General features: G+C 42.9%; 1 protein-coding gene across 2 annotated transcripts in view; it reads right to left on the bottom strand.

Annotated features, from left to right (window-relative positions):
• Positions 1–339: 339 nt before the first annotated feature.
• The window catches only part of LOC141147229 (keratin, type I cytoskeletal 18-like), a 41,658-nt gene continuing 14,192 nt past the window's right edge, over positions 340–27,805 (bottom strand). The window contains exons 3-8 of one of the 2 annotated variants that reach the window (XM_073634403.1): positions 27,641–27,797; positions 20,149–20,313; positions 18,538–18,663; positions 8,397–8,617; positions 5,570–5,613; positions 340–480 (exon numbers count right to left, since the gene is read on the bottom strand). In XM_073634403.1, coding sequence (XP_073490504.1) covers positions 5,577–5,613; positions 8,397–8,617; positions 18,538–18,663; positions 20,149–20,313; positions 27,641–27,797 — 706 coding nt within the window. In that variant the 3' untranslated portion in view covers positions 340–480; positions 5,570–5,576. The remainder of the gene's footprint in view (positions 481–5,569; positions 5,614–8,396; positions 8,618–18,537; positions 18,664–20,148; positions 20,314–27,640; positions 27,798–27,805) is intronic. The other variant, XM_073634402.1, reaches the window with a different exon arrangement.

The raw sequence follows: 27,805 nt of genomic DNA, 5'->3' as shown, positions 1-27,805 counted from the left end.
CATTTTTGGTAAGATACTCCCTATAGGAAACCACGGCTGAAGGGATGCAGGCCCTGCAGCTTTCCTCATTAGAGCCCTGCAGGTGCACAGCTGATTGATAATCATGAAGCCACTCCCATTAGATTTACTCTACACATGGACACAGAGAAACACAGGGATTTCTTCAGAATAACAAAAGGTAGGAACCTACAACACATTTTGTTACAATCCTTGCAATGTACAGAGATCACCCAGAGGGGAATGTGTTTTGTTGAGTAAAAAAAAAAAAAAAAGTGTGCTTTTAATTATTGTGGACTGGAAATCACCAACAAAGAAGATCATGAAACCAAATAAAAAAAATAATTGCAATGCAGTTTTTATTTACAGAAGTTCTAATCTCACAATGCTTTTATTTAACAACTTCCTTTGATGATGAGGACACAACTTTCCCATCAATGATCTCCTGCTGGGTGGTTGTCACTTTCTGAACAGTCTTCGGTGCTGCAGGATAGACAGAGAGGACCTGTCAGATTTCCAATAATTGTAATCTACACCAGACATAAATATCTGTATAATCCTTTTTTATTTATAAAGGAAGCAAAGGCCTCCTAAAAATAAATACATTCATTAGGTATTCAGACCCCCTTCACGTTTTTCAATGTTTGTTGCAGCCTGATACTACAGTTGTTAACCACTTAAGGACCGAGCCTCTTTCTGAGATTTGTTGTTTTACAAGTTAAAACGTTTTTGTTTTTTTTTTTTTTGCTAGAAAATTATTTAGAACCCCCCAAACAGTGTACATTTTTTTTTTTTCTAACACACTAGAGAATAAAATGGCGGTCGTTGCAATACTTTCTGTCACACCGTATTTGCGCAATGGTTCTACAAGCGCCCTTTTTTTTTTTTTTTTTTTTTTTTTTTTACATTAAATATATTTATATATTTTTTAAATATAAAAAAAAAAAATAAGACAACAGTAAAGTTAGCCCAATTTTTATTTATTTTTTTTTTATATTGTGAAAGATAATGTTACGCCGAGTAAATTGATACTCAACATGTCGCGCTTCAAAACTGCGCCCGCTCGCGAAAACTTTTACCCTTAAAATCTCCATAGACTAGGTTTAAAAAATTCTACAGGTTCCATGTTTTGAGTTACAGAGGAGGTTTAAGGTTAGAATTATTGCTCTCACTCTACTGATCGCGGCGATACCTCACATGTGTGGTTTGAACACTGTTTTCATATGCGGGCGCTACTCACCTATGCGTTTGCTTCTGCATGCGAGCTCGGCGGGATGGGGCGCGTTTTAAAAATGTATTTATTTTTTCTTATCCCTTTTTTATTTTTACACTTTTTAAAAAAAAAATAAAAAATTGTGTCACTTTTATTCCTATTACAAGGAATGTAAACATCTCTTGTAATAGAAAAAAGCATGACAGGACCTCTTAAATATGAGATCTGGGGTCAAAAAGACCTCAGATCTCATATTTACACTAAAATGCAATAAAAAAAATAAAAATACAAATTTTGTCATTTAAAAAAAAAAATGGCCCTTTAAGATCTATGGACGGAACTGACGTTTTGACGTCGCTTCCGCCCTACAATGGTATGGAGACGGGTGGGGGCCATCTTCCCCTCACTCGTCTCCATACCCAGCATCAGAAAGGATCCGATCGCCGCTGCCGACGGCTCTGGTAAGCGGTGGAGGGCACTGTAGCGCGACGGGAGGGGCCCTCTCCCCGCTGGCAATAAAAGTGATCTCTCGGCGAATCCGCCGCAGAGACCACTATTATCGGGAAGCGGACCGCCAGCCGAAGAAGAGGATACCGGGGTTATGGCAGCTAGCTGCTGCTATAACGATATTCCTCTTCAAACTTAGGACATATATCGGCGTGCGGCCATCCGTAAGTGGTTAGGTTCTTTTTTTTTTATTTTTCTTTAATCTACAGATGCCCCCCCCAACGACAGAGTGAAAACAGAATTTTAGAAATGTTTGCAAATGTGTGGAAAAACTGAAATATCACATTGGTATAAGTATTAAGATCCTTTGCAACAACACTTGATATTTATCTCAGGTGCCTTCCATTTCTCTTGATCATTGCTGAGATATATTTCTAGACCTTGATTGGGGTCCACCTGTGGTAAATTACATTGATTGGACATGATTTGGAAAGGCACACACACCTCTCTATAAAAGGCCTTGTAACTGACAATGCACACTGTATCAGAGCAAAGGCCGTGCAGTCAAAAGAACTGCCTACAGAGCTCAGAGACAGGGTTATTACAAGGCATCTGGGGAGGGCTTCAAAATATTTCTGCTGCGCTGAAGGTTCCCAAGAGCACAGTGGCCTCCATAATTCTCAAATGGAAGAGTTTTGACAAAACCAGGACTTCCAAGAGCTGTTCGCCCGGCCAAACTGCGCAATCGAGGGAGAAAGGCCTTAGAGAGGTGACCAAGATCCCGATGAACATCCTGGGTGGAGATGGGACAAAATTCCAGAAGGACAACCATCTCTGCAACCCTCCACCAATCTGAGCTTTATGGCAGAGTGGATGAACTGAAGCCTCTTCTCAGTAAAAACAACACATGAAAGCCCACTTTGAGTTTGGAAAAAAAAAAAAAAAAAGCACGTGAAGGACTCTCAGACTGAGGAACACGATTCTCTGGTCTGATGAAACTAAGATTGAACTGTTTGGCTTCAATTCTAAACATTATATCTGGAGGAAACCAGGCACTGCTCATCACCTGCCCAATACCATCCCAACAGTGAAGCATGGTGGTGGCAGCATCATGGTCTGGGGGTGTTTGTCAGCAGTAGTCCACATTCTCATGGCACACGTTCCTGGAATAAGCTCTTTAGGCTACTGGGTCCTGTAGTGATCACCAGCTGGATACTGGAACTTATATGATATGTAGATATTCGCCAATACACCAAGGATCATCTATTTTGTTCAAAAGTTTTTTTTTTTTTTTTTTTTATTCAAAAAAGATCACATCACAAAGCAGTGTAGTGTTTTTCGGAGCCGCGTAGGACGCCTTCGTCAGGCATGTGTTTGTCAGCAGCAGGGAGACTGGTCAGGGTTGAGGGAAAGCTGAATGGAGCAAAGTTCAGAGATATCCTCAATAAAAACCTGTTCCAAAGCACTCGGGACCTCAGACTGGGCTGAAGGTTCACCTTCCAACATGACAACCATCCTAAGCACACAGTCAAGACAACACAGGAGTGTCTTAGGGACAACTCTGCGAATGTTCTTGAGTGGCCCAGCAGGAGCCCTGACCTAAACCCGATTGAACATCTCTGGAGAGATCTGAAAATGGCTGTGCACCGACTGTCCCCATCCGACCTGATTGAGTTTAAGAGATTTTGCAAAGTAGAATGGCACAAAATTCCCCAATCTCCTCTGGTTCCTCGCCGGTGCTCCTGGCTCCTCCCTCCTGTTGCTTGCTATGGGGGCATCCCAGCCGAGCCGCTGCTCTGTGTCCGTTTAGAAATGGAGCAATGGACTGGCCCCACCCCCTCTCTCTCCTCAGCTGACTTTGACTGACAGCAGCGGGAGCCAATGGCGCTTTGCTGCTGTCTTAGCCAATGAGGAGGGAGAGTCCCGGAGAGCCGAATCTCTTGTCCCACTTCGCTGGATCAAGATGGGGCTCAGGTAAATATTGGGGGTCTGCTGCACACAGAAGTCTTTTTATCTTCATGCATTTAGACCCCTTTCATACAGAGAGGGAGAGAACGAATCTTCTTTAAGTATTATTATTCGTATTATCATTACCAATCTGAATGACATCATCCCCATTCCTCTTGACCCATACTGATGTTGCCCCACCTATAAAAGCTATCCCCCTTTCCCTGCCCTCAATGGTTGTGTTTGTGAGCATTAAGTGTAAGAACGCCTCCCCAGCATCCCTTTAGTGGTGCATGCTCAAGCAACTGATCAGCAGATTGCACAGCTTAAAGTGGAGTTCCACCTAAATATGGAACTTCCGCTTTAAGGGAGGTGACCCCCTGACATGCCATGCCAATTTGGCATGTCATTTTTTTTTTGGGGGGGGGGGACAGATACCCTCTTTTTAAAGGTTCCCAGCTCCCACTTCCTCCTGGGGCACCGGAAGGGAGATCACCTCTTCCCCCCCCCCCCCCCTCTCAGCAATCATCTGGGACACGTCACAGGTCCCAGATGATTGCTCGGCCGGTCACGGCGCGGCTCGCGCATGCACAGTGGGTGCCCAGGTGTGAAGCCACAGCCGGGCGCCCACATTAGAATGCCGGCGCCGCAGAGAGGAGGGGGAGATGGGCGGGGCTTCATTCCCCCGCATCACTGGACCCCGGGACAGGTGAGTTTCCGATTTTTAAAAGTCAGCAGCTGCAGTATTTGTAGCTGCTGACTTTTAATTTTTTTTTTTAAAGCGGAACTCCACTTTAAGTTTGCAGCCGCCACCAGGGAGAAGCATGTCTAAAGGGATGCTGGGATGTGTTTTTTTTTTTTTTTTTTAATATTACACTCTTGAAAAAGAGAGGCTGGGTGCCGTGACTTTTACAAGAGCCTGTTAGCCCCTCTCACAAAAGACCAGCAGATCGAAGCAGAGAATGATGTCGCTGGGTCTCAGAAGAGGCATTTCTAAAATGTTTTTTACGGAACATTTTAAAGTGCATGTTGATGAAGAAAACAAGGGAAGGTTCTCCATGCATACATTTCAGCTTTAACTTTCAGTTTCAGCTAAAAACATTCCAGGTTTGTCAAATCAAAAAGGTTATGCAAACCTGACCTGCAGTTTGTTTTTCGGCTCGGTTCATATCTACGCGAGTGTGGAAATCGCAGCGATTCTGCGCACCCGCCTGCATTGAAAACGTTGGGGGCTGCCATGCTAAATGGCGCCCCCACTCATATATAAAAATGCAGCTCGTTTGCGGGTACAGGAACCGCAGGTAAACTGCTTGGTCAAAATGACCACGCAATTTCCCTGCAGGCCGCGTTTTGAAAAAGGTGCAAACGCAGGCGCAACGGCAGCCCATTCAAATGAATGGGCTCCCATGTCCCAGCAAAACGCGGCAGGCACACACACGCCTAGGTGTAAAGTAATCCAAGCCATAGAAAGCAGCCACTGCCTGAGTAGAAGAGCCTGTCCCCTGCATCAAAGGACTTCTTGCCCTCTCTGGAAGCAGTGGTCTCTCTGAAGAGTTCCGACACTCCCCCCCTCTCCCCGCTGGGTCACGTCTATAAGTTTGCAATCCGTAACGCTCTCTGCTGATTGGAGAGCTCTACTCAAAACTCCTAACTTTTCTGAACTGCGGCTAAGCAAGCCAGTAACCTCTCCTCCCTCACTTTGCGATTAGTGAATGAGCTGCAGTAGCCCATCCCCCTCTACCCACCCTGATCTTCCTTCCAGTCCTAAGCCAGCAAGGTACAGCTGATTGGTCCTTGATGCTGCCCTTCTCTCAGTCTGAGCTGTGTTGTACAGATTACAAAATTAAGGTGCATTTAAAAAACGCATTTGATGATTACATGATTGGAGTGCAGCTATTAGCAAAGCAAATAGCTTTACATGTTTTAGAATTTTGGAAAAAAACACTACCTTCTTTTTCTGCTTACCGAAAGCTCACTTACCCCCTTGTCCCGGATTCTCGGGTCCATCTCTGCAATAGAAAATATCCGTCACATGATGTATTTAAACCACTTGCCTACCGGGCCAATTCTGAAACTTCTCTCCTACATGTAAAAATCTTTTTTTTTTTGCTACAAAATTACTCAGAACCCCCAAACATTATACATTTTTTTTTTTTTTTTTTTTTAGCAGAGACCCTAGGGAATAAAATGGTGGTCGTTGCAACTTTTTATCTCGCGTGGTATTTGCGCAGCAATTTTTCAAACGTCTTTTATTTGGAAATTAAATGAATTAATTTATTAAAAAATTAAAAATATATTTAAATTAATGCATTAAAAAAAAACAGTAAAGTTAGCCCATTTTTTTTAACAATGTGAAAGCTGATGTTAAGCTGAGTAAATAGATACCTAACATGTCACGCTTTAAAATTGCGCATGTTTGTGGAACGGCGCCAAATATCGGTGCTTCAAAATCCCCGTAGACGACGCTTTAAGATATATATATTTTTTTTAGAGGCTACCTGTTTAGAGTTACAGAGGAGGTCTTGTGCTAGAATTATTGCTCTCGCCCTGACGTTTGCGGCGATACTTCACATGGGTGGTTTGAACGTTGTTTACATATGTGGGTGGGACCTACGCATGTGTTCGCTTCTGCGAGCATACGGGGGTGCTTTTAAATTTGTATTTATTTATTTATTTTTTTTTATCGTTAATTTTACTTTTATTTTTCTATTTTGATGCTTTCTTTTTTACATTTTTTAAATATTTTTTTATCGTTAATTTTAGTTTTATTTTTCTATTTTGATGCTTTCTTTTTTACATTTTTTAAATATTTTTTTATCGTTAATTTTACTTTTATTTTTCTATTTTGATGCTTTCTTTTTTACATTTTTAAAAAAAAAAATTATCGTTAATTTTACTTTTGTTTTTCTATTTTGATGCTTTCTTTTTTACATTTTTTAAATATTTTTTTATCGTTAATTTCAGTTTTATTTTTCTATTTTGATGCTTTCTTTTTTACATTTTTTACATTTATTTTTTGATCACTTTTATTCCTATTACAAGGAATGTAAACATCCCTTGTAATAAGAATATGGCATGACAGGTCCTCTTTACAGTGACATATGGGGTCAATAAGTCTCCAGATTTCTCCTCTAAGCTGGGAAGCCTGAAATTAAAAAAAAAAAAAAAAAAAAAGATCTCAGCTTCCCAGCCGAGGCGGCGGCATTTTTTCAAATGCAGAGGCCGGGCATGAAGTTATAACATCGCGTCCGGCCTCCGAATGATCATAGAGACTTCGGGGACCATCTGGCCCACCCGAAATCTCTTATCGTCAACATCCGTCACTGGTCGCTATGATTGTTCTTATGGTGAAGGGAATCGCCGGCTCTAAAAGAAGATATCTGAATGGTGCCTGTAGCTGCACCTATTGTTCAGATATAACCGCTCAAAGTCGACGACGTCATATGACGTTGGGCGGGGGCGCAAAACGGTTAATAATGAAACATTGCTTTAAGAAAGGAAGGAAATCTGCTGAGAATGAAATGTGGTCTGCCAGTGATGACCTACTGCTGAAAAAGCTAATTGCCTGGCTGTCATGCTGAACCTCTGATAAAAAAAAAACTTTGAGTCACTGAACTGGAAAAAAAAAATGGCACATCGGGAAATCTGACTTCACTTGCTGCATGCTTGTTCTAAATCAAGTATGGAGGCTCAGAATGACAAGCGACTAGACATGTGCACTGACAAAAAGTTTGTTAGTTTTCGTTTCATTCTTTTTTTGCTTTTTTTTGTTTTTTTTTCGGAAATTCGAAAATCCGGAATTTTGAATTGTCGAATTTCCGAATTTCCAAATTTTCAAATTTCCGAACTTTCAAATTTCCGAATTTTTGGAATTTGAAAATACGGAAATTCAAAGATTCGGAAATCCGATAATTCGAAAATCCGAAAATTTTGATAATCTGAAAAAAAGCAAGAAAATCAGTAAAAATTTAAAATAATAACTAACTAATAATAACTAACTATTAAATTATAGGTGTTGGAATTTCCTTTCAAATTTGGCTGTTTGTGAATGTAACGAATACAAATGTACCTGAAGTTACGGATTATCCAAAATAACGAATGCCGCATCTAAACAAATGAAATGGAACAAATTAATAATAATAAATAATAATAAAAAGGTTTTATTATTGTTATTATTATTTATTATTATTAGATTGTTACTTTCCATTCTTTTAGATGCGGCATTCATTATTTCAGATAATTCGTAACTTCGGATAAATTTGTATTCGTTACGTTCACTAACAGCCAGATTTGAAAGGGAATTCCAATACCTATAATTTAATAGTTATTATTAGTTAGTTATTATTTCAGATTTTCGGATTTTCATTCTTCTTTTTAGATTTTCAAACTTCCAAATTTTAGAATTTTTGAATTTCCGAATTTTTGAATTTCCAAATTTTTTCATTTCCAACTTTTTGAATTTCCGAATCTTAAAATTTTCCGAATTTTTAAATTTCCAAATTTTTAAATTTCCAAATTTTGGAATTCGAAATTAATTTGTTAAAATTAGTTAAGAAAACGAATTCGGAACTAAACCAATTGCACATGTCTACAAGCGACCTAGACTTTTCGAACAGAGGTCAGTAATGGCAGACCACATACTTCTCATGACAGATTTCCTGGGTGGAAAAAGACTGGATTGGGGGGGGGGAGGGGTGTTAGGATTGCAACAGATTTTAAAAGTTTGCTTTGGACTTAAAGTAAATGGCAGCCCACAGCGCCCAAGGAAATAGGGAACCCTCCTTTGTCTCACTTGTCAGTGACACCCTCCAGCAGCGTTCGGTAGTCGTGAATTTCATTCTCCAACTTGGACTTCAAGTTCAGCAGGGCGTCGTAATCTCGAACTTGGCGCTCGATGTCGGATCGGCAGGCGGCCAGCTCGTCTTGGAGTCCGGCAAGCATGTGGTTCAGTTCCATTAACTGGGAGGCGTAGTGATCTTCTGTATCCTTCAGGACGTGGTCTAAAGAATCCACCTGGAGGAAAACAGAATTATTGGAAATATGACATCAAGTATCTATAACAACAATAGATCTCCCAGCTCCGAGAGGTCCCGGGTTCATATCCCGGATGAGCCCCCAAGAAAAGAAAAAAAATCCCCCAGCAGCAATAGACCCCCGCCTTCAACAGGAGATCCCACCCAGCAACATAAGACCCCCCCAGCAACAATAGACCTCTTCAGCAAGAATAGACATCCCCTACACAATAGATCTTGCTAGTGACAATAGATTCCCCGGCAGGTTACAACAATTGACCTTGGGCAGGCTCTCTGACTCCAACTGCCGAGGGTCACTATCGGGACGGGATATTGTGAAAGACAATAATATTGCTTCTTCTCATTCCCGCTATGAATGTGGCCCTAAAGTGGTTGTAAACCTCAGACATGAAATATGAACAAAACATATCCCCCCTATAGTGTGTACTTGTCTCAATCCAGAGCACCAAGTGTCATTTCTGTCTGCTGCTTCGTTCCTCTGCTATCAGCATGAGCCACTACTGACAATTTTTCCTGACACCAAGAGAAAAATGGTGACATCGGAGGGAGCACCAGCAGATTGACAACCTCAGCTCTGTTCCTGTGTGGAGGCGGGGGGAGGGGGGGTTCCCTTACCTTCTCTTCCCTCCAATCGGCTCTCAGAACTCTCTTTACTGAGCTCTGCAGAGGGTAAATTCAGCTCTTCGCCCCGTTTTTTCTGAACTCTCAGACAAGCTTATAAATTCAGCACTTTGAATGGATGTAGAGAAGAGAATGCTGCAGATAAACAGGTACAACTCGTGTAGGATGATTTGTTTCATCTCTATGTATGAACTGATGCCAGTCACTTCACTGGGTAGGTATATGTAAGGGTTTACAACCACATAAGGACTGCCCATCACATATATATTGCACAAAATGACTTACCCGTACGTCCTTTCCTGCATGAGTCACTGTGGGGCGCACAGCAGGGGGAGCTGATGCGCGGGTCTGGCGCCCGCGATGTCGGCCGGACACCCACGATCGCTCCTCAGAGAGGCAGAACGGGGCTCTGCCAGTGTAAACGAAGCAGATCCCCGTTCTGACAGGAGAGATCAGTGAGATCGTCTGTTCCTAGTGATCAGGAACAGCGATCTCTCTCTATTCCCAGTCAATCCCACCCCCCCCCACAGTTAGAAACGCCACCCTAGGACACACTTAACCCCTTGATCGCCCCCTAGTGTTAACCCCTTCCCTGCCAGTGACATTAATACAGTAATCAGTGGCTATTTTTAGCTCTGATCGCTGTATAAATGTCAATGGTCCAAAAAAAAAAAAAAAATTGTCAAAAGGGACTGATCTGTCCGCCGCAATTTTGCAGTCCCGCAAAAAAAAAACGCTGATCACCGCCATTACTAATAAAACAAAAAACAAAAGAAAAAAATGCCATAAATCTTTCCCTTATTTTGTAGACACTATAACTTGCGCAAACCAATCAATATACGCTTATTGAGATTTTTTATTACCAAAAATATGTAAAAGAATATATATCGGCCTAAACTGAGGAAGAAATTTGTTTTTTTACATTTTTTTATTGGATGTGTTTTATAGCAGAAAGTAAAAAATATTGTGTATTTTTTGAAATTGTCGCTCTTTTTTTTGTTTCTAGCGCAAAAAATAAAAACTGCAGAGGCGATCAAATACCACCAAAAGAAAGCTCTATCTGTGGGGAAAAAAGGACATCAATCTTGTTTGGGTACAGCGTTGCACGACCGCGCAATTGTCAGTTAAAGTGACGCAGTGCATATCACAAAACATGGCCTGGTCATTAAGAGTTTAAATCCTTCCGGTCCTTAAGTGGTTAAAGGCTGAAATCAAACCTAAATTAAACATATTTATTTTCTACTTTGAAGTTCGTTATCTCTTGTTCCTTTACTTTAGGTTTATAAAACATTTTACGGTATAGTCTGTATAGTTTTTTTCATATACAGTATCTCACAAAAGTTAGTACACCCCCTCACATTTTTGTAAATCTTTTCTTCTATCTTTTCATGTGACAACACTGAAGAAATGACACTTTGCTACAATGTAAAGCAGTGAGTGTACAGCTTGTATAACAGTGTAAATTTGCTGTCCCCTCAAAATAACTCAACACACAGCCATTAATGTCTAAACCGCTGGCAACAAAAGTGAGTACACCCCTAAGTGAAAATGTCCAAATTGGGCCCAAAGTGTCAATATTTTGTGTGGCCACCATTATTTTCCAGCACTGCCTTAACCCTCTTGGGCATGGAGGTCACCAGAGCTTCACAGGTTGTCACTGGAGTCCTCTTCCACTCCTCCATGACGACATCACGGAGCTGGTGGATGTTGGAGACCTTGCGCTCCTCCACCTTCCATTTGAGGATCACCTTTACCCTCAGCTTCTTTAGCAAGGCAGTGGTGGTCTTGGAGGTGTGTTTGGGGTCGTTATGTTGGAATACTGCCCTGCGGCCCAGTCTCTGAAGGGAGGGGATCATGCTCTGCTTCAGTATATCACAGTACATGTTGGCATTCATGGTTCCCTCAATGAACTGTAGCTCCCCAGTGCCGGCAGCACTCATGTAGCCCCAGACCATGACACTCCCACCACCATGCTTGACTGTAGACAAGACACACTTGTCTTTGTACTCCTCACCTGGTTGCCCCCCACACACGCTTGTCACCATCTGAACCAAATAAGTTTATCTTGGTCTCATCAGACCACAGGACATGGTTCCAGTAATTCATGTCCTTAGTCTGCTTGTCTTCAGCAAACTGTTTGTGGGCTTTCTTGTGCATCATCTTTAGAAGAGGCTTCCTTCTGGGATGACAGACATGCAGACCAATTTGATGCAGTGTGCGGCGTATGGTCTGAGCACTGACAGGCTGACCCCCCCACCCCTTCAACCTCTGCAGCAATGCTGGCAGCACTCATATGTCTATTTCCCAAAGACAACCTCTGGATATGACGCTGAGCACGTGAACTCAACTTCTTTGGTCGACCATGGCGAGGCCTGTTCTGAGAGGAACCTGTCCTGTTATACCACTGTAAGGTCTTGGCCACCGTGCTGCAGCTCAGTTTGAGGGTCTTGGCAATCTTCTTATAGCCTTTTTTTTTTATATATACATATGACCTCGGTGGTGTGGATGTGTCATTGCCGTCATCCCATATAACAATTTATAAGTTTTTTGGAACCTCTAAGGGGATTTTAGAGGCAATGAAATATAGATTGAAATTTTTTTTTTTTTTTTTTCTCTCTCCCTTTTTTCTCTTTTTTCCTTTTTTGTTCTTCTTTCTCTTTTTTCTTTTTTTCTTTTTCTTCTTTTTCTCTCTCTCTCTCCGCTCCTCTCACTATCGGATATTAATTTGCCCTATTTTTCTAGACAGCTATTTTATGCTGCAAAACGCCCAACACTGGGATCTTTTCAGTATCCAGTCGTCTTGTAGAGTTATAGGACAGTATCAACATCCTGAGGTGTGGGACCCCCTATCTTGACATGAGTGATCACAATAAATTTTTGAGATGCCCTGGGAGGACGTGAGTGTCTGTGATAATCTCATTTTGATGGAGGATATACACATTTATATATATTTTCTATTGATTGTAACATTATGATTCTTGGTTTTCTAGACTGTGATGTATTTCCCTGAAGAAGACTTGTGAAATATGTATGTTGAAATGCGTTGGAATTCTACTACTCCACACTACGGTTGTCACCTCTGGTGACCTCAAGGGGTAGTGAGTAGGGATGAGCTTCGAGTTCGAGTCGAACTCATGTTCGACTCGAACATTGGCTGTTCGCAAGTTCACCGAACAGCGAACAATTTGGGGTGTTCGCGGCAAATTCGAATGCCGCGGAACACCCTTTAAAAGTCTATGGGAGAAATCAAAAGTGCTAATTTTAAAGGCTAATATGCAAGTTATTGTCATAAAAAGTGTTTGGGGACCTGGGTCCTGCCCCAGGGGACATGGATCAATGCAAAAAAAAGTTTTAAAAACGGCCGTTTTTTCAGGAGCAGTGATTTTAATAATGCTTAAAGTCAATCAATAAAAGTGTAATATCCCTTTAAATTTCGTACCTGGGGGGTGTCTATAGTGTGCCTGTAAAGGGGCGCATGTTTCCTGTGTTTAGAACAGTCTGACAGCAAAATGACATTTTGAAGGAAAAAACTCATTTAAAACTACTCGCGGCTATTGCATTGCCGACAATACACATAGAAGTTCATTGATAAAAACGGCATGGGAATTCCCCAAAGGGGAACCCCGAACCAAAATTTAAAAAAAAAAATGACGTGGGAGTCCCCCTAAATTCCATACCAGGCCCTTCAGGTCTGGTATGGATATTAAGGGGAACCCCGGCCAAAATTTAAAAAAAAAAATGACGTGGGGTTCCCCCTAAATTCCATACCAGACCCTTCAGGTCTGGTATGGATTTTAAGGGGAACCCCGCGCCAAAAAAAAAAAAAAAAAAAAACGGCGTGGGGTCCCCCCAACAATCCATACCAGACCCTTATCCGAGCACGCAACCTGGCAGGCCGCAGGAAAAGAGGGGGGGACGAGAGTGCGGCCCCCCCTCCCTCCTGAACCGTACCAGGCCACATGCCCTCAACATTGGGAGGGTGCTTTGGGGTAGCCCCCCAAAACACCTTGTCCCCATGTTGATGAGGACAAGGGCCTCATCCCCACAACCCTGGCCGGTGGTTGTGGGGGTCTGCGGGCGGAGGGCTTATCGGAATCTGGAAGCCCCCTTTAACAAGGTGACCCCCAGATCCCGGCCCCCCCCCTGTGTGAAATGGTAAGGGGGTACATAAGTACCCCTACCATTTCACGAAGAAAGTGTCAAAAATGTTAAAAATGACAAGAGACAGTTTTTGACAATTCCTTTATTTAAATGCTTCTTCTTTCTTCTATCTCCCTTCATCTTCTGGTTCTTCTGGTTCTTCTGGCTCTTCTGGTTCTTCCTCCGGCGTTCTCGTCCAGCATCTCCTCCGCGGCGTCTTCTATCTTCTTCTCCTCGGGCCGCTCCGCACCCATGGCATGGGGGGGAGGCTCCCGCTCTTCTCTTCTTCTTTTCTTCTCTTCTTCTCTTCTTCTTTTCTTCTTTTCTTCTCCGGGCCGCTCCGCAATCCATGCTGGCATGGAGGGAGGCTCCCGCTGTGTGACGGCGCTCCTCGTCTGACAGTTCTTAAATAACGGGGGGGGGGGGCGGGGCCACCCGGTGACCCCGCCCCCCTCTGACGCACGGTGACTTGACGGGACTTCCCTGTGACGTCACGGGGAATGCCACAGGGAAGTCCCGTCAAGTCACCGTGCGTCAGAGGGGGGCGGGGTCACCGGGTGGCCCCGCCCCCCCGTTATTTAAGAACTGTCAGACGAGGAGCGCCGTCACACAGCGGGAGCCTCCCTCCATGCCAGCATGGATTGCGGAGCGGCCCGGAGAAGAAAAGAAGAAAAGAAGAAGAGAAAAAAAGAAGAAGAGAAGAGCGGGAGCCTCCCCCCCATGCCATGGGTGCGGAGCGGCCCGAGGAGAAGAAGACAGAAGACGCCGCGGAGGAGATGCTGGACGAGAACGCCGGAGGAAGAACCAGAAGAGCCAGAAGAACCAGAAGAACCAGAAGATGAAGGAAGATAGAAGAAAGAAGAAGCATTTAAATAAAGGAATTGTCAAAAACTGTCTCTTGTCATTTTTAACATTTTTGACACTTTCTTCGTGAAATGGTAGGGGTACTTATGTACCCCCTTACCATTTCACACAGGGGGGGGCCGGGATCTGGGGGTCACCTTGTTAAAGGGGGCTTCCAGATTCCGATAAGCCCCCCGCCCGCAGACCCCCACAACCACCGGCCAGGGTTGTGGGGATGAGGCCCTTGTCCTCATCAACATGGGGACAAGGTGTTTTGGGGGGCTACCCCAAAGCACCCTCCCAATGTTGAGGGCATGTGGCCTGGTACGGTTCAGGAGGGAGGGGGGGCCGCACTCTCGTCCCCCCCTCTTTTCCTGCGGCCTGCCAGGTTGCGTGCTCGGATAAGGGTCTGGTATGGATTGTTGGGGGGACCCCACGCCGTTTTTTTTTTTTTTTTTTGGCGCGGGGTTCCCCTTAAAATCCATACCAGACCTGAAGGGTCTGGTATGGAATTTAGGGGGAACCCCACGTCATTTTTTTTTTACATTTTGGCCGGGGTTCCCCTTAATATCCATACCAGACCTGAAGGGCCTGGTATGGAATTTAGGAGGACTCCCACGTCATTTTTTTTTTTTTAATTTTGGTTCGGGGTTCCCCTTTGGGGAATTCCCATGCCGTTTTTATCAATGAACTTCTATGTGTATTGTCGGCAATGCAATAGCCGCGAGTAGTTTTAAATGAGTTTTTTCCTTCAAAATGTCATTTTGCTGTCAGACTGTTCTAAACACAGGAAACATGCGCCCCTTTACAGGCATACTATAGACACCCCCCAGGTACGAAATTTAAAGGGATATTACACTTTTATTGTTTGACTTTAAGCATTATTAAAATCACTGCTCCTGAAAAAACGGCCGTTTTTAAAACTTTTTTTTGCATTGATCCATGTCCCCTGGGGCAGGACCCAGGTCCCCAAACACTTTTTATGACAATAACTTTCATATAAGCCTTTAAAATTAGCACTTTTGATTATTCATGTTCGTGTCCCATAGACTTTAACGGTGTTCGCATGTTCGAACGAACTTTTTTCCTGTTCGCATGTTCTGGTGCGAACCGAACAGGGGGGTGTTCGGCTCATCCCTAGTAGTGAGATACATCACTTTTTCTCCTACACCTCTCTTTTATGGAATCATTGCTACTTAGTACAGATTATATTTTGGCCTAAAATTTGAATTGTTATTATTTATGTGTTATTACTGTAATGATTTTGTATCCCTTTAATTTTGACTTATACTAATAAATTGACTTTTTAATCTAATTTTCAATCTATATTTCATTGCCTCAAAAATCCCCTTAGAGGTTCCAAAAAACTTATCTTCTTATAGCCTAGGCCATCTTTATGTAGAGCAACAATTCTTTTTTTCAGATCCTCAGAGAGTTCTTTGCCATGAGGTGGCATGTTGAACTCCCAGTGACCAGTATGAGAGAGTGAGAGCGATAACACCAAATTTAAACACACCTGCTCCCCATTCACACCTGAGACCTTGTAACACTAACGAGTCACATGACACCAGGGAGGGAAAATGGCTAATTGGGCCCAATTTGGACATTTTCACTTAGGGGTGTACTCACTTTTGTTGCCAGCGGTTTAGACATTAATGGCTGTGTGTTGAGTTATTTTGAGGGGACAGCAAATTTACACTGTTATACAAGCTGTACACTCACTACTTTACATTGTAGCAAAGTGTCATTTCTTCAGTGTTGTCACATGAAAAGATATAATAAAATATTTACAAAAATGTGAGGGGTGTACTTACTTTTGTGAGATACTGTACATCTATTAGGCCTCTTGCACACTGCAGCTTGAAAAATATCAGTAGAGCTTATTTTTTTACTGAGCTAAAATACAGCCCATTCATTGTAATGTGCCTATGCACATGGGCGCTTAAACAAGCGCTGTGTATTCTTTAGTGAAAAAAAAACTAGAAAAATCTGCATTTTTGGTCAGTAATTTACGCCTCATGCGCGCATTTGCTTGCACATTTGTGTGCACATGTCCATTAACATATTGTGAATGCGAGAATACGTTTGCGCCAAATTGCGTAAACGCATATGCGCAAAAATGCGCGCAAATACATACAAACATGCTGAACAAATAGATGCTTAAACAGGAGTATCGTGTGCAAGAGGCCTTAGCAAGTAAGATGCGGTATCCATGTGTAGTCATTAAACCACTCACCAGGGACAGGAGACTGAGAGGCTCCAATCGGTCATAAATCATATATTGTTCCAGAAGTCACCACACACCTTGTCTTGCTCAATCTTTGAAAAAGTGTATTATCCAAGTACACAGAAATGTACAATACAGCAATTTCTAGCATCCCCACCCTTCATTGGGTACATATGTACCTGAGAAAGGGCATGGCCGGTCGAACGATTGAACAAGACAGAGTGTGGTGACTGCTTGGACAATAATAGAATACTTACTCCCACCTTCCCAGTCACCAGTGTTAAATTTTGACATCAAATTTAGATTTCGTTTTAGTTATAGTCTTTTGGCTAAAATTCCATTTCAGTTTTAGTCGTATTTTAGTCTTCTGAGTTGTTTTAGTTTTAGTTTTAGTCGTATTTTAGTCATCTGAGTTGTTTTAGTTTTAGTCATATTTTAGTCATCTGAGTTATTTTAGTTTTAGTTGTATTTTAGTCAACTAAAATCTCCAGAACATTTTAGTCGACTAAACGCTAATGGGTTTAGTTAAATTTGAATGCATTATTTCTATAGAACTGAAAAATATTATATACTCCGGGAGTAAAAATCTAATAACATGTTTATTATTTATGGTATTAAAGTTTGAACATGCACTACACACACAGATTTAGCCGTTGTGATATACATTCTATTTAGTTTTAGTCATAGTCTTTTGACTAAAATGCCATTTTAGTTTTGGTCGTATTTTATTCATCTGAATTGTTTTAGTTTTAGTTGTATTTTAGTAGACTAAAATAGTATTGATTAAGTCGACTTAGATATTTTAGTCGACAAAATTAACACTGCCAGTCACCCTTTATCTCTGCCCCCTACTCCTTTTAGAGAATACATAACCATTCATTCCGTGGCGCTAAATCATTTGTATGGAATTTAATGATAACCAGAAAAAGCAGTAAAATAGATTCCCTGCATCCAGCAACAATAGACCTCCCCAGCACCAATTTATTCCCCCCCCCAGCAACAAACCATCCCCCCTCATCCTGTAACAATAGACCCACACCAGCAACAATAGAGCAGTCACAGGGTCCCGGGTTCTTATCCCGGACGAGCCCCCCCCCAAAAAAAAAATCTAGCAGCTGGCAACAATAGACCCCTCCCTCAATAGTAGATCCCTCCCAGCAACATAAGTTCCCCCCCCACAGCAAGACTAGACACCCCCTTCAAAATAGATCTCTCTCTCTCTCTATATATATATATATATATACACACACACACACACACACACACACACAATATGTAGGGTAAGTGGGTGGGTCAGTGAGGGGGTACAAATTAGAAAAGGAATGTCTTGGAGGAGGGGGGTAAGTGAAAAGGAATAATAACTTGAATATTTTTTATTCTCATTTTCATTCAGTAGGTTGAGCTGTCGCCTCCCTTGCAAGTTCTCTAGGCTGTCTTTACATTCTTTGTTTAAAGTCTGTTCACAGAGCTCAAGTACTCAAGCTGAAATTTACCCACACAAGTTAATGTGTTAGAGCAGTGCCCCCCCCCCCTCCCTGGTGTGTTCAGACCATAGGGAGTTTTTAATCAGAGAGAGAGAGAGAGAGAGAGAGTGAAGGCAAACAGCTTCTGCTTCTCTCTCCCTAGAAAACCTATATTGGTCTGTGAATCCACTGTGTATGCATATTTGTAAAAACAAAAAAATGCTCTATAAATAGTAAATACATAAACATAAAATGTCATTTGAGAAACCTATAGATATTAAAAAGAACATTAAAAAAAATATTGAAATAAAACCATTAAAGTTTACAGGATCAGGGAGTGTCCTCCTTTATAAATGGGAAATAGCTTCCTAAATGTAAAGTGGGGCACTGCCTGTTCCCAGGCAGCCCTCCCCTGAATTAAATAAAAGATAACGAGTCTTGTATAAAGCACAGCTCTCCATTGCTGGTGGTACCGCAAGTCTCAGCAGGCCCTGATCAACCATAGCCTGTGGCTGCATGCTGACACATTTGGCGGCTTAAGGACTACAAGGCTGCCTAGCTCAGGTGTCTATCATTTCATGATGAGAACACATATAAGATTCTAACCGTCTTCTGCAGGTTCTGATGCTCCATCTCTAAAGCTTGCAGCTGACGGCGCAGGTCCGTCACTTCATTCTTGGCTTGTTCGAGAGCTTTCGTGTTCAAATTCGCTTCCTGGGACAAAGCATCAAACTGAAAGGAGGAGTTATTTATTACAAGTCTGCAGAGATTAGTTCCTGGCATGTCACAAAATACAGCAACTGTATCAATTTCCTGAAAAGCTGCAACTTATCAATAAAAAGCCATCCTTGAGCCCCAGTCCAGTGGCTGAGATTGAGGTCATCAGTCTTCTGCAGGCAGGAGGAAGCATTTCCTCAGTCACCTAGTGATCAGACTGCTACTTTGTAACTTTGTACCAAGTCACTATATTTATTTATTTATTTAATTTCAGGTACTTATATAGCGCCGTCAATTTACGCAGCACGTTACATATACATTGTACATTCACATTATATATATATATATATATATATTTTAAAGGACTATCTCGGTACCAACTTATACAGCGTATATATATATATATATATATATATATATATATATATATATATACGCTGTATAAGTTGGTACCGAGATAGTCCTTTAAAATTCCCTTTATGGGTAATCGGTTGGGGACCGACCTCCCAGTCTTTTTCCTTCAAGTCACATATGAGAGCCTGAGAAGCAGCTGATATAAACAGGGGGTGCCAGACCTAAAGAATATGTCAACCCAACATTTCAGATTCCCGATATGTGCCTGCTGTGCCATGAACTTGTATGAAAAAGTATCCTGTTTTCTTCGTATTGCTTCCTTTGTGTGAAATCCCTGGTGTTCCTGCCAGTGTGTCTGCTTTCCCATTAAAAACTGACCACACTAGGCATGAGAGCACAGTGTAGTCAGTTTTTTAACTGTGCTGGGAGCTAATCCAATGATCAGGCTTGTACTGACACCTCCCCTGCACGGACATTTACTGGGAAGATCGGTGTGCTGCTGTTTCTCCACCCCCAGCTCTTATGCAGCTGAGAACAGAGGGTATGTAATTCACATATAAAAAAGGGTGAAAAAAGGTATTTATAATTTTTTTTTATACATCTATACACAAATATTTTGCTTTTCATTTTTATTTTAAGCTGAATGGATTGTTTTACAAGGTGAGGGTTTACATCTGCTTTAACATATGCTTATACTTACTGCAATGCACTGCAGCTGTGTATTGCAGTCCATAAAGTTTAGAAAGACCAATTTGCTGGATCTAAACAGCCATAGGTCTAAGCAGCTAAAGTTAAATGCCATTCTGACTTTTCCTGTAACTGTCAAGTTTGACTCCTCCCCCTCCCATCCTTCAAGCCAGCCTACTGCTCTGGGTGTACTGCATGGCTAATCCTCAGGAGGCGAGAGGATGAAGGGTAAAGTAAAACTCTCAGGATTCAGGCATGCTCAGTTTTGCCATGTGGATGAGTAGGAATGGACGCACACAGTAGTTAAAATTTTAAATGATGTACAAATACCGAGGCAGTTAAAGCCAGACGGATATAGAATGAGTTCAGGTGTTTTTTTTTGTTTTCGTTTTTTACTTTTTAGAAGTTAAAATTGTGATTGATGTACATGTACACTTTAGACAGAAGTAGCGTTCTTACTTTAGTTTTGTAGGCATTTTCCGCCTCTAGGCGGTTCTGCTCGGCCATCTTTTCATACTGGCTGCGGATCTGAGCAATGCTGTCGTTCAGGTCGCCTTTCTTGGGGGCGTCCACCTCTATCATCACATTGTTGTTGGAGATGAGGGCCTGAAGAGCGGCTACTTCCTGTAGTAGACAGAACAGAGGCGATTTATCCACATACACAAACATTGTTTATTTCACCCAAAATTCTAAGTGAAGGAGCGTTGTTTGCCATTTGTGTATTTTGAAGGAGAACGCCAGCTTTTTAAAATAAATTAAAAAAAATAGGCTAATATTGCAAAAAAGTTAAAAAAAATATTTCTGTATTTCAGCCTGCAAAGCATTGCGGTCACAATAAGTGGATCATTGGTGCAATGCTCTGGATCCTGCAGACTATTCCTCCAGCCTCAGGTCCGTACCTCGGTATGTACCTTCAGCTACATCAGAAGTCTCCCCATCTCATCAGAGCTCCTCATCACATCAGAAGTCTCCCCATCACATCAGAGGTCTCCCCATCTCTCCAGAGGTCTCCCCATCTCATCAGAGGTCTCTCCATCATATCAGAGGTCTCCCATATCATCAGAAATCTCCCCATCATATCAGAGGTCTCCCCATCTCTCAAGAGGTCTCCCCATCTTATCAGAGGTCTCACATCACATCAGAAGTCTCCCCATCACATCACCCCATCACATCAGAGGTCTCTCCATCACATCAGAGGTCTCTCCATCATATCAGAGGTCTCCCCATCACATCAGAGGTCTCCCCATCACATCAGAGGTCTCCCCATCACATCAGAGGTCTCCCCATCTCATCAGAGGTCTCTCCATCATATCAGAGGTCTCCCATATCATCAGAAATCTCCCCATCATATCAGAGGTCTCCCCATCTCTCAAGAGGTCTCCCCATCTTATCAGAGGTCTCACATCACATCAGAAGTCTCCCCATCACATCACCCCATCACATCAGAGGTCTCTCCATCACATCAGAGGTCTCTCCATCATATCAGAGGTCTCCCCATCACATCAGAGGTCTCCCCATCACATCAGAGGTCTCCCCATCACATCAGAGGTCTCCCATCTCATCAGAGGTCCCCCCATCTCAGAAGTTTCCCCATCACATCAGAGGTCTCCAAATCTCTCCAGCAGTCTCTCCATCTCTCCAAAGGTCCCCCATCTCATCAGAGGTCTCACCATCACATCAGAAGTCTCCCCATCACATCAGAAGTCTCCCCATCACATCAGAAGTCTCCCCATCATATCAGAAGTCTCTCATCTCATCAGAGGTCCCCCCATCACATCAGAAGTTTCCCCATCACATCAGAGGTCTCGGTATGGACCTTCAGCTACGGGGCTGGAGATAGTATCAATGGACTACAAGTGTGATGACCTCATGTCAGAGTGAGATCAATCATTCTAGGGCCATCATGCACAATTGACTCTAAGCTGATGACCAGTAACAGCTTTTAAAGCATTGCCTATGGAGAATTTAGATTTTTTGCAATTTCATGGGTACAATTTTAGGCTTGATATGTTTGGTATGGCCCCTTTCACACTGGGGCGGTGGGGGCGTCGGCGGTACAACAGCGCTATTTTTAGCGCTGCTGTACCGTTGTTCTTGCAGCGGTATTCGGCCTCTAGCGGTTCGGTTTTAACCCCCGCTGGCGGCCGAAAAAGGGTTAAATCCGCTCGTACAGCGTGGCTATAGCCGCGGTATTACCGCGGTATAGCCGCGCTGTCCCATTGATTTCAATGGGCAGGATAGGTGAAGGAGCGGTGAATACACCGCTCCTTCACCGCTCCAAAAAAGCGGTTTGCAGGACTTTTTTCACCGCCCTGCCTGCGCACTGCTTCAGTGTGAAAGCCCTCGGGCTTTCACACTGAACAAACAGCGGAGGCTGTTTAGGGGCGGTTTTCAGGTGGTATTTTTAGCGCAATACCGCCTGAAAACCGCTCCAGTGTGAAAGGGGCCTTAGTGTTTAAATTAGGTATTATTTTGTGTTTGTGTGCATTCAAATTCATTTTAGTCTGGGTTCAAACTGGTGCAAATTGGATGCGAGTTTCCATGTCAAGAGACTGTGGCCGGCTCTCAATGGAGCCGGTTCACACAGCTCCGGGATGGCTGCGGAGCAGTTCTCCATCACATCAGAGGTCTCCCCATCTCATCAGAGGTCTCCCCATCACATCAGAGGTCTCCCCATCACATCAGAGGTCTCCCTATCTCATCATAGGTCTCCCCATCTCATCAGAGGTCTCCCCATCACATCAGAGGTCTCCCCATCACATCAGAGGTCTCCCCATCTCATCAGAGGTCTCCCCATTACATCAGAGGTCTTCGCGTCACATCAGAGGTCTTCCCATCACATCAGAGGTCTCCCCATCACATCAGATGTCTCCCCATCACATCAGATGTCTCCCCATCACATCAGAGGTCTCCCCATTACATCAGAGGTCTACCCATCTCATCAGTGGTCTTCACATCACATCGGTGGGCTCTCCATCACATCAGAGGTCCCCACATCAAACCAGAAGCTACCTCATCAAAAAGACCCCCATCACACCAGAGCCCCCCCATTATATAAGAGGTCCGCCCATCACATCAGCATCGCTTCATCATATCAGAATGTCCCCATTCCATCAGCATTCCCCGTTCACCTGACAGTCACCCTATAACATCAGAACCCCCCCCCCATATATCAGTGCCCTCCCCCATACATAAGAGCCCCTTATCCCATCAGAGTTGCCCTTATATATCAGGGGCACCCGATTACATCAGAGGTCTCCCCATCACATCAGAGGTTTCCCCATCACATCAGAGGTCTCCCCATCACATCAGAGGTCTCCCCATCACATCAGAGGTCTCCTCATTACATCAGAGGTCTCCCCATCTCATCAGAGGTCTTCACATCACATCAGAGGTCTCCCCATCTCATCACAGGTCTTCACATCACATGAGAGGGCTCTCCATCACATCAGAGGTCTTCACATCACATCAGAGGTCCCCACATCAAACCAGAAGCCTACCCCATCCAATAAAAGGCCCCCATCACACCAGAGCCCCCATTATATAAGATGTCCTCCCATCAGCATCGCTTCATCATATCAGAAATTCCCCATTCCATCAGCATTCCCCATTCACCTGACAGTCACCCTATAACATCAGAACCCCCCCCCCATACATAAGAGCCCCTCATCTCATCAGAGTTGCCCTTATACATCAGGGGCTCCCTATATATGAGTGCTCCCATCACATCTTAAGTCCCCCCCATCACAGAGCCAGTGGTTGTTATGGTTCTGGCGTCCGTCCTACCAGCCCCAACTAATGACCCTAATGCAGGACAAACTGGGTTCCATGCTCATTCCCCCCCCGGGGGAACTCAGATAGATCCAGGGTGCTGCGTCTTCCTGGTTGAGAAACACTGATTTAAGGAAATTTCCAGTAAAAAATGCAGATTTTACCACGTGTGCAAAAAGACAAATGGTTGAAGAGTATGCTGACCCCGATTATTAACAATTGTAAAGCAATCATTTATCGTCGTGTCATTCCATGTCACCATTTCCTGCAGGTTTGATGCAACAGAAGAGGGAAATACACAGTAATGGGTTAGTCCAGATAAAGTAGTCTGTACACCTTTTAAATAAACATTGTGATGTGTAAAGAGAAAAAAAAAAAAAAAAGAGTCCTTTATAAAGATTATTAACCCCGCCAATCCCAGCAGAGCCACATCGTCTATTATATACATAAGTAAATAGATTATCAATGAATACCGGCTCTAGTAAAGTAGATGGGAAACCCAATCAATAAAATCTCATATAAGCTTTAACATAAAAAAAAAAAAAAAAAAAGGAATTTTCAATATTTATAAATCTGCCGCTTTCATTAAAGAGTAACTCTACTTTTGTGAGAGAAAAAAAAAAAAAAAAAAAAAAACTCCCCTCTGGCTGATCTCTGTACATTGCAAGGATTCCTAACAAACTTTGTTGCAGATTCCGACCTTATGTTATTCTGAAAAAATAGCTGTTTGTCTGTGTCCATGCAAAGTGAATGTGAATGGCAATGGTTTTATAATTATCAATCAGCTGCCGCACTTGCAGGGCTCTAATGAGGAAAGTAGCATGATCTGCATCCCTTTAGAAGTGATTTTTTTTCTTTTGGGAGTATCACACCAAAAATAAAATTTTCGTTGCGGGGGATGCCCAAAAATCTGACTTGTATCTTAGTGTAGTCTTCTGGGAAAATCAGTGAGCTAATTACACAAGCAGGAAGTTATGTTTCTGGGGGTGGGGGGTCCTGTATACCATTTGTGTACAGAACACCTCCAGGTAGCCGTATTACATTTTATATAAAATTAAAGTGCTGCCTTAATGAAAAGGAAAGGTCATTTTAACCTCATGCCGACCAGCCACCGCCATTATACTGCCCACGGGTCCCGCAGACTCGATATCTGCCGACGACCCGCGATCGCTGTGTATGTAAACAAGGCGATTCCCTGTTCTTTCTAATGACATATCAGAGATCTTCTGTTCCCAGTGAGCCCATCCCCCCTACAGTTAGAACACACCCAGGGAACACACTTAACCCCTTGATCTCCCCCAAGTGTTAACCCCTTCCCTGCTAGTGTCATTTATACATTGATCAGTGCATTTTTAAAGCACTGATGAATGTAATAATGTCACTGGTCCCCAAAAGTGCCATTTGGGGTCAGGTTTGTCCGCCGCAATGTCGCAGTCCCGCTATCGCCGCCATTACCAGTAAAAACAATAAAAAATAAATAAAAGTTCCTAAATCTATCCCGCAATAACTTTAGCGCAAACCAATCAATACACGCTGTCGCTTGTTGTGATTTTTTTTTTACCAAAAATATTTAGCAGAATACATATTGGCCTAAATTGATGAATACATTTTTCTTTTATATATTTTTTTTTTTGGATATGTATTGGAGCAGAAAGTAAAAAAAATGTTTTCTTTTTCAAAATTGTCGGTCTATTTTTGTTTATAGCGCAAAAAAAAAAAAATGCAAAGGTGACCAAATACCACCAAAAGAAAGCTCTATTTGTGGGTAAAAAAAGGACATCAATTTTGTTTGGGTACAGCGTCACACGACCGCGCAATTGTCAGTTAAAGCGACGCAGTGCCATATTGCAAAAAAATGGCCTGGTCATTAAGGGGGCAAATCCTTCCGGGGCTGAAGTGGTTAAATAACATTCAATTACAATATGACTTTTGTATTTGCTATATTATTATTTTTTAGACATGTGCGGTTCGTTTCATTCCGAATTGATATTCGGACAAGTTTTTCATTATTCGGAGATTCAGATATATCCGAATACCCGAATTACAGTATATACAAAGTTTACAGGAAATGTTCCGAATAACGAAACGAAATTTGTCTGAATTTTCCAAAATTCAAATTGATATTCAAATCGAATTTTACATCGAATTCCATTTGAATTCCAACTGTAAACAGATTTCTGAAGTCAAAGACTGTGTGTGTTATTGGAGCACCATTTGAAAATAATTGCTGTTTTTGTTAAGGTGATTTAACCTCTTGCTTACCGGGCACTCAAACCCCCCTTCCTGCCCAGGACAGTTTTCAACTTCCCGCGCTGTCGCTCTTTGAATGACAATTGCGCGGTCATACTACAGTTTACCCAAATGGAATTTTTATAATTTTTTTCACACAGATAGAGCTTTCTTTTGGTGGCATTTAATTGCTGCTGGGTTTTTTATTTTTTGCTAAATAAAACAACAAAGGACCGAAAATTTTGAAAAAAACCCCCCACAAAACTATTTCATAGTTTGTTATAAAATTTTCAAAACAGGTGATTTTTTCTCTTTCACTGATGTGCGCTGATGAGGCTGCACTGATGGGCACTGATAGGCGGCACTAACAAGCACTGATGAGGCGGCACTGATAGGTGGCACTGATGGGTGGCACTAAAGAACACTGATAGGTGGCACTGAAGGTCACTGATAGGTAGCACTGATGGGCATTGATGATCACTGATAGGTGGCACTGGTAGGCACTGGTGGGTGACACTGATAGGCAGCACTGATCTGTGGTACTGATTATGAGACACTGATGGGTATTGATTGGCAGCACTGGTGGGCATTGATGGGTGGCACTGTGGGCACTGGTAGGTGGCACTGTGGGCACTGGTAGGTGGCACTGTGGGGTACTGATAGGTGGCACTGTGGGCACTGGTAGGTTGCACTATGGGGTACTGATAGGTGGCACTGTGGGCACTGGTAGGTTGCACTATGGGGTACTGATAGGTGGCACTGGTAGGTGGCACAGTGGGCACTGGCAGCTGACACTGGTAGGCACACAAAATTTAGCGGAGGCTTTCTGTGTGAGGGAACGATGTCCCTCTGACAGAAGCCGGTGATCGGCTTCTTTTTTCCCCTCACGCTGATAGCGTGAGGGGGAAAAAAATTACAGATTACCGATCTTCTGTTTACATCACGTGATCGGCCGTCATTGGCTGACAGCTGATCACGTGGTAAGGAGCCGGGATCGACCCCTTACTCAGATTTGTGATCAGCCGAGTCTCATAAACTCGGTGATCACAGAGCGCGCTGCGTGCGACCCGCAGGAACGCGCATACAGCGCTTGCTTGGGAGGACGCCCATGGACGCCCTATCGGGCAATTAAGGCTGGCGCTGTAGCCACCTTTCGGCAAGTAGTTAAAGAGTCATTGTAATCATGTGGTGAAGATTTTTCTTTTGTTTGTTCACTTTTCCGCATTCGAATCGGAAAAAAAAAAAGGTAAATTCGAAGATAATTTGGAAGAAGACATAAAACGAAGTCCGGATACAAATTGAACGAATCAACCGAATTTAAAAAAAAATTGCAAATAAAAAATAGACATGTGCATGACGAAAAAATTAGTTTTGTTTTGTATAGATTAGTTAATCTAGTTATTTAGTTTACCGAATCTAGTTAATCTATTTAGATTAACTAATCTAAACGAAACAAAACTAAGTGGAGTTACCCTTTAGGTAATCCATGCTGATCCTGCCATGAAGGTCCTTGGTTAGGCACTTTTTGGTAAGGGGGGGGGGCAATACTGTGTCCCTGTCCTGCATTGTCACCCTGTCTATTGCTCTGCCAATGGAGACTACAAGTGGCTGTACCAAAACACACATTACATAGGGATTGTCCGCTGTTGTCACCATCAGGAAACCGACTCTGAGAAATGCTATGCCGCCATCGCTGGAGTGCATGTGGGCAGGTCATGCCTGCAAAGAGGCTGCCGGAGATCAGCAGGACTGTAATACAGTATTGCTTGGATAAATGGCTAAAATGGTGGAAGGAAAGAGAATCGAATCATCTATGAGCTGCTTTAGACTTTACTGCCACTTTAGGTTACCCCGCAGCTCTCTGGAAATCCTTTGTCATATATAACTTGTTCATTTGGAAAACAAATTGGAAAAATAATACATTTGTGATAAACTTTATTTTTTTTCTCACCTCCTTGTGATCCTGAGTAAGGTGGGCCAGGTCCTCCCGCAGTGCCTCCACCTCAGCCTCCAGCTTCATCCGCTGGAAATTAGTATCATCGATCATCTTGCGGAGGCCCTGTGTGTCCTTCTGCACCCCGTCACATATGGCTTGTTCTGCTTCCAACCTGCAATC

Source organism: Aquarana catesbeiana, linkage group LG06 (assembly GCF_042186555.1).
Source record: "Aquarana catesbeiana isolate 2022-GZ linkage group LG06, ASM4218655v1, whole genome shotgun sequence".
Taxonomy (NCBI): Eukaryota; Metazoa; Chordata; class Amphibia; order Anura; family Ranidae; genus Aquarana; species Aquarana catesbeiana.
The sequence above is the reverse complement of the archived record's forward strand: the minus strand, read 5'-3'. Positions and strand labels throughout refer to the sequence as shown.